The sequence below is a fragment of the Lipotes vexillifer genome, unplaced genomic scaffold (genome assembly GCF_000442215.2).
Source record: "Lipotes vexillifer unplaced genomic scaffold, Lipotes_vexillifer_v1.1 scaffold776, whole genome shotgun sequence".
Lineage (NCBI taxonomy): Eukaryota > Metazoa > Chordata > Mammalia > Artiodactyla > Lipotidae > Lipotes > Lipotes vexillifer.
In genome coordinates this window covers 1,547,283-1,553,621 of record NW_006777292.1, presented here as the reverse complement: position 1 = coordinate 1,553,621, position 6,339 = coordinate 1,547,283, and the positions used below count along the sequence as shown (strand labels likewise).

The following is a 6,339-nucleotide window of genomic DNA, read 5'->3' as shown; positions in this document are numbered from 1 at the left end:
ATTTATTTCCAGGTGTTCAGCAGGGACATGAGTGATTTTACCTAAAAGAAAAAATTGTAACCTCCATTTTCTTGGTGCTTCAAAATTTATGAACAGTTCCATAACATCATCTCATTTTTTAATACACCAGTAACAGAGAGGCAAACAGGGGTTATCCCCATGTGACAGATGTGAAAACTGAGGCTTGCCCACAGTTGCTAAGCTGGAAAGTAAGTGGTCCAGTCAGGACTTGAGCCCCGGCTTCTGCCTCCGAAGCCCAATGTTCTTTTCATTACCCCGTGCTCATTTCACCCTTGACCCTGGCCAAGAACGAGAGCAGATGTGCTCAATGGGAGAGGCAGCATGGATGGATTAGGATAGACCCATCATGCTCCCAGAAAAATAACTCAAAATGCATGTCCTGGTGTTGATGGGACTGTAGCACATCTTCAAATACAAAAGAGAGTACATTTAATGTAGAAATGATGTTTTGATAACTGACCAAAAATCTTGAAGTTTGGATTGGTAACGTGTTAGATAAAGTGAAGCAGCAAAGGACAGTAAGTTCTAGAAACTTGAGAAAAATGCATGTCCAGGGATGAAGGGAGGGGAAGGAAGATGCAGCAAACCGCAGAGGGTCCCCCGCCCATTACTCTCCTCTGCTTCCCTCTACGGCCCGGGTCACGTCCGAAGCCTTTCTTAGGAACTACTTGGTAGTCCCCAAACACAGCTTACAGTTTGCTTTTGTGATGCCTTTGGGTCAACTCTTTTTAGAATCCCAAATATCTTCTATTAAGTAAATCCTTCTCATGTACTTAGTTTCAGGTCAAGTGTTCCTTTTCTAGGAAGCTGTTCCTAAACATCACACAGGAACAGAAGTCCATTCCTCCTCCACTCCTCTCCCATTTGATCCCTTCCTTTTGTGATGTTAGACGGTGAGAGCTTGGAGGGTGGAGACCAGGTCATTTCTTGGTGGAAGAGGCCTGGTCTAGGGGAAAAGCCACGGGCCCGGGACTTGAGAGCGAGATGCTGAAGAGGAGCATACTACTCAGCCATCTCTGGACTTAGGTTTGCAAAGTAAGAGCATGAATTAATTTTTTTTTAATATCCACTCTTGATCACAACTGTTGCCTGGATACAAAATGTTGTCTCCCTTTCAGATGTACAACAAATATATATAAAAAGTCATGAGAGAAAATGACCTCAGTGTGTGAAACTTGTAAACATTTCTGTGATCTTGGCTTTGCAGGGAAAGCCTTAATTCTTCTCTTTCAAACCTGAAGCAGAACTGACAACCATTTGTGTTCTCTTGGTTTGAAGCTTTATTTTTGTGAGTCAACGGTCTTTTTCCAGGTTTAGCTATTTCCTTAATGAAATTAATATTTCTCATGAAGTGGTTTCGTGAGGAAGTGCTCGGGGATGTCTGGGATGGGGGTGTGTGCCATTCCTGGAATGCTTCCCACAAGAAGGATTTTAGGAAGGGGCAACCATGATCCTACCCTGTCTAGGGGTTCAGGGTCTTTTCTGCTTTTAGCTCCCTTTTTGCACTTTAGGGGAGAATGTGCGGGTGTGTGCACGTGCATGCGTGCGCATACACACACGTATCTCACACACACCTTTGACTCCTTTAAGAGGAGGGTGATGGAAGAAAGCCTTGAGAGTTCACACGCTTGCCTCAGTGCTTTTCGTTAGTTTTGTTATAGAAGGAACTAAAATAGAGGAAAACTCCTTCAATCTGTGGTCCAGGCAAGTGTGGCTGCTGCCTGGTGTGGCTGCCCTGAGCGTCCAGCCAGTCCTGGAGCCGACTGACCTGCACCTCTCAGTTCCGGCAGAGATGTTGAAGTCTGGGTAGCCCCAGAATTTTCACCAACTGCTAGATGAATCCTCGGGCAGTATATTTTCTATAAAATGTGCGTTCAGAGCATGAAGATATCTCTTCTAAAGCTTTCCTCTCTAGACTTTCTAAATAACTCTGCTCCAAAGTACGGGTAAGAGCCTGAGGCCGTGAAATGCACTGAAAGGACAGTCATCCCCGAACATGTGGAGAACCAAGATCCCGTGTGCTGTAGGTGGGTCCTGCGAGGAGGACTAAAGGGGGAGTTAAGTCAGATGGCCATGGGAATGGGAATGTGGCCTCAAGAAATGGTAACTGCAGATGAATTTAGCTAAGGTGCAGAAGAGGCAAAGACAAGAATTACAAAGGAGCTAAGGTAGATGTAGGAGAGGAAGAATGTTAAGTGTACGCCCTTCAGCTGCATGACTGAGTTCAAGTATGGTGCTGCCTCATACCAGTTGTCATTTAGCCACTCCATGCTTCTATTTCCCATTGGTAGAATGGAGATAATAGTAGCTTTTCATAGGGTGGTGTAAATATTTTAGTGAATTAATGTGTATTAAGTGCTTAAAACAGTGTCTGGCACAGAGCAAACATTATACAACTCTTAGCTATTATTACTAGTACCATTACGTCACTATTACTATTATGATGAGATCATCATCATCACTGCTATAATGTTATTCATAAGGGACCAGTTCTTGAGTAGAGCAGTATAATAGTAGGTACTGAATTCAAATGGTACTTAGTAGCATCTTCGTTTGGTTGTGTCTCATTTTTGGATCACCAGAGATGCATTTTTTTCTCTCTCTAGGGAGTGGAAAAGTGTATCTCTGTATGAATGACTACTTTATACACATTAAATGTTTTGATGAAAACACCTGATTGGTTCAGATAAAGCCATTCTTCCAAAAGGCTTGCAGCACTCTCCGATGGCTCATTTTTTCAGTCCTTTACTCTCCTGGGATACATTCTCTACCAACTGTTCAGCTACTGTCTTGGGTCTGCTATTCAGAATCTTAATTATGCTGTACAGCATGAATTGTATGTGGATGAATAGAGCATCCATAAAGAATATTGAGATGTTTCAGGATCAGGGGGTGTGTGTGGGAGATGGGGCACGCGGTGACTGGGTGCATCCAGGTGCGAGCAAACAGTGATGGTGTGTCACGTTCATTGTCATTTCCTTCTTAGATGACTATGCCCAGCTGTGTAACATCCCCGTCATGGGACGCCGGCAGCCATATGGACAGGATGCCTTGGTCGACTTCAGTGAACAATACGCTCCCGAAGCTGATCCCTACTTCATTCAGGACCGTAAGCAACATTTTTAGTTACTTTGGAACTAAATTGTGTTTCTGAAGTTTAGTCAGTGGTTCTCAAAATGTAGTCCCTGAGAACTTGTAAGAAATGCAAATTTGCGAGCTATGCTGTAGACCTGCTGAATCAGATACTGGGGTGAGACCCACCAAATCGGCTTTACCAGCCCTCTGAGTAAGCCTTACGTACACTCAAGTTTGAGAACCACCGGATCAGATTATGAGTCTCACTGGTGGGAATGCTATTACTTTTATTTTCTTTCTTTCTTTATTTTTATAAATTTATTTGTTTTTATTTTTGGCTGTGTTGGGTCTTTGTTCTGTGCACAGGCTTTCTCTAGTTGCAGCGAGTGGTGCATGGGCTTCTCATTCTCGTGGCCTCTCCTGCTGCAGAGCACGGGCTCTAGATCACAGGCTCAGCAGTCATGGCACGTGGGCTTAGTTGCTCCGCGGCATGTGGGAGTCTACCCGGGCCAGGGATCAAACCCGTGTCCCCTGCATTGGCAGGCAGATTCCCACGCACTGTGCCACCAGGGGAGCCCTATTTATTTTTTTATACAGCAGGTTCTTATTAGTCATCAATTTTACACACATCAGGGTATACATGTCAATCCCAATCTCCCATGCATCACACCACCACCCCAACCCCCCCCCACCACCACTGCTTTACCCCCTTGGTGTCCATACATTTGTTCTCTACATCTGTGTCTCTATTTCTGCCCTGCAAACCAGTTCATCTGTACCATTTTTCTAGGTTCCAAATATATGCGTTAATGTATGATATTTTTCTCTTTCTGACTTACTTCATTCTGTATGACAGTCTCTAGATCCATCCATGTCTCAACAAATGACCCAATTTCGTTCCTTTTTATAGCTGAGTAATATTCCATTGTATATATGTACCACATCTTCTTTATCCATTTGTCTGTCAGTGGGCATTTAGGTTGCTTCCATGTCCGGGCTATTGTAAATAGAGCTGCAATGAACATTGTGGTACATGACTGTTTTTGAATTATGGTTTTCTCTGGGTATATGCCCAGTAGTGGGATTGCTGGATCATATGGTAATTCTACTTTTAGTTTTTTAAGGAACCTCCATACTGTTCTCCATAGTGGCTGTATCAATTTACATTCCCACCAACAGTGCAAGAGGGTTCCCTTTTCTCCACACCCTCTCTAGCATTCGTTGTTTGTAGATTTTCTGATGATGTCCATTCTAACTGGTGTGAGGTGATACCTCATTGTAGTTTTGATTTGCATTTCTCAATTAGTGATGTTGAGCAGCTTTTCATGTGCTTCTTGGCCATCTGTGTGTCTTTGGAGAAATGTCTGTTTAGCTCTTCTGCCCATTTTTGGATTGGGTTGTTTTTTTTAATATTGAGCTGCATTAGCTGTTTATATATTTTGGAGATTAATCCTTTGTCCATTGCTTCGTTTGCAAATATTGTCTCCCATTCTGAGGGCTGTCTTTTTGTCTTGTTTATGGATTCCTTTGCTGTGTAAAAGCTTTGAAGTTTCATTAGGTCCCATTTGTTTATTTTTGCTTTTATTTCCATTACTCCAGGAGGTGGATCAAAAAAGATCTTGCTGTGATTTATGTCAAAGAGTGTTCTTCCTATGTTTTCCTCTAAGAGTTTTATAGCATCTGGTCTTACATTTAGGTCTCGAATCCATTTTGAGTTTATTTTTGTGTATGGTGCTAGGGAGTGTTCTAATTTCATTCTTTTACATGTAGCTGTCCAGTTTTCCCAGCACCACTTATTGAAGAGACTGTCTTGTATATCCTTGCCTCCTTTGTCATAGATTAGCTGACCATGGGTGCGTGGGTTTATCTCTGGGCTTTCTATCTTGTTCCATTGATCTATATTTCTGTTTTTGAGCCAGTACCATATTGTCCTGATTACTGTAGCTTTGTAGTATAGTCCAAAGTGAGGGACTCTGATTCCTCCAGCTCTCCTTTTTTCCCTCAAGACTGCTTTGGCTATTCGGGGTCTTTTGTGTCTCCATACAAATTTTAAGATGTTTTGTTCTAGTTCTGTAAAAAATGCCATTGGTAATTTGATAGGGATTGCATTGAATCTGTAGATTGCTTTGGGACGTTTATTTTCTTTAAAGAAAATCTTACTTGTTATAATTTCCATGAAGAAATCATTTTTTTACCCATGAAGTGGTGGCCTAGTTTAAGGGTCAGTTTTCTTGATAGCTTGGTTATTATATTGTCTTTTTTCATACAAGGAAATGGTAAATATTAACTGTACTGATTTTTAACATCTTTATTGTAGTTGCTTTACAGTGTTGTTGTGTTAGTGTCTGCTGTATAACAAAGTGAATCAGCTATACGTATACATATATCCCAATATCCCCTTCCCTCTTGCGTCTCCCTCCCACCCTCCCTATCCCACCTTTCTAGGTGGTCACGTAGCACTGAGCTGATCACCCTGTGCTATGCAGCTGCTTCCCACTAGCTATCTACCTAAATTCGGTAGTGTATATATTGTCAATGCCTCTCTCTCACTTCATCCCAGCTTACTCTTCCCCCTCCCCATGTCCTCAAGTCAATTCTCTTAGAATAGGAGATAAAACGATTGCTCTCCTGGTCAGAGATTAATCTTTAGAATTCACTTGTGAGGGGGTTTATTAAGTAAGAAATGATGTGTGATGCTCTTCCTGGATTTGTGAGCAGACTTTTCAAATGGGAGGTGGAGTGTGTATGTGTGAATCCTGTTCCTATTTAGAAAGTAAATGTACAACCAGAGTGTCCCGGATAAGGAAGCCACACAAGCTAAATATGTCTGTGGGAGAGACCAGAGCTTTCAAATACAGACTAATTATGTGAAGTCTGAAAAATGGGATGGTACAAATTTGAAATAGCAGTAGATAATGGGTTGTCTGCCTTCAAGAATGGGACTAGAGCAGTGGAGTCCAGGTGCCTGTTCCACATCCTACAGAGGGGGCCTCACTGCAGCAAGTGAAGCTGCTCCAGATTTTCAAGACAGAATCCCTGCAGACCAGGTAGTTGGGGTTAGGACTTTGGAGACACTGCTGAAATTATAAAATACAGCAATGCTGTTCTTTCTTTGGGACCTTTCACCTGTGCACAAAGCAAACTAGCTGTGACCTGGGTCCTGAGGAGCAACACAAGCTTTGTGGCTGCCTCTGGATCTACTTGAGTTCTGCCAAAGAGTGTTTTCCTCCTTCCCTCTTTCCC

At 42.5% G+C, this 6,339-nt stretch overlaps 1 protein-coding gene across 4 annotated transcripts in view; it reads left to right on the top strand.

The window, feature by feature from the left end:
• LTBP1 (latent transforming growth factor beta binding protein 1) overlaps positions 1-6,339 on the top strand; it is a 437,031-nt gene that overhangs the window by 425,853 nt on the left and 4,839 nt on the right. For all 4 annotated transcript variants that reach the window (XM_007450947.1, XM_007450950.1, XM_007450949.1 and 1 more), the window contains one exon: positions 3,008-3,130. In XM_007450947.1, the coding sequence (XP_007451009.1) occupies positions 3,008-3,130 (123 nt within the window). The remainder of the gene's footprint in view (positions 1-3,007; positions 3,131-6,339) is intronic.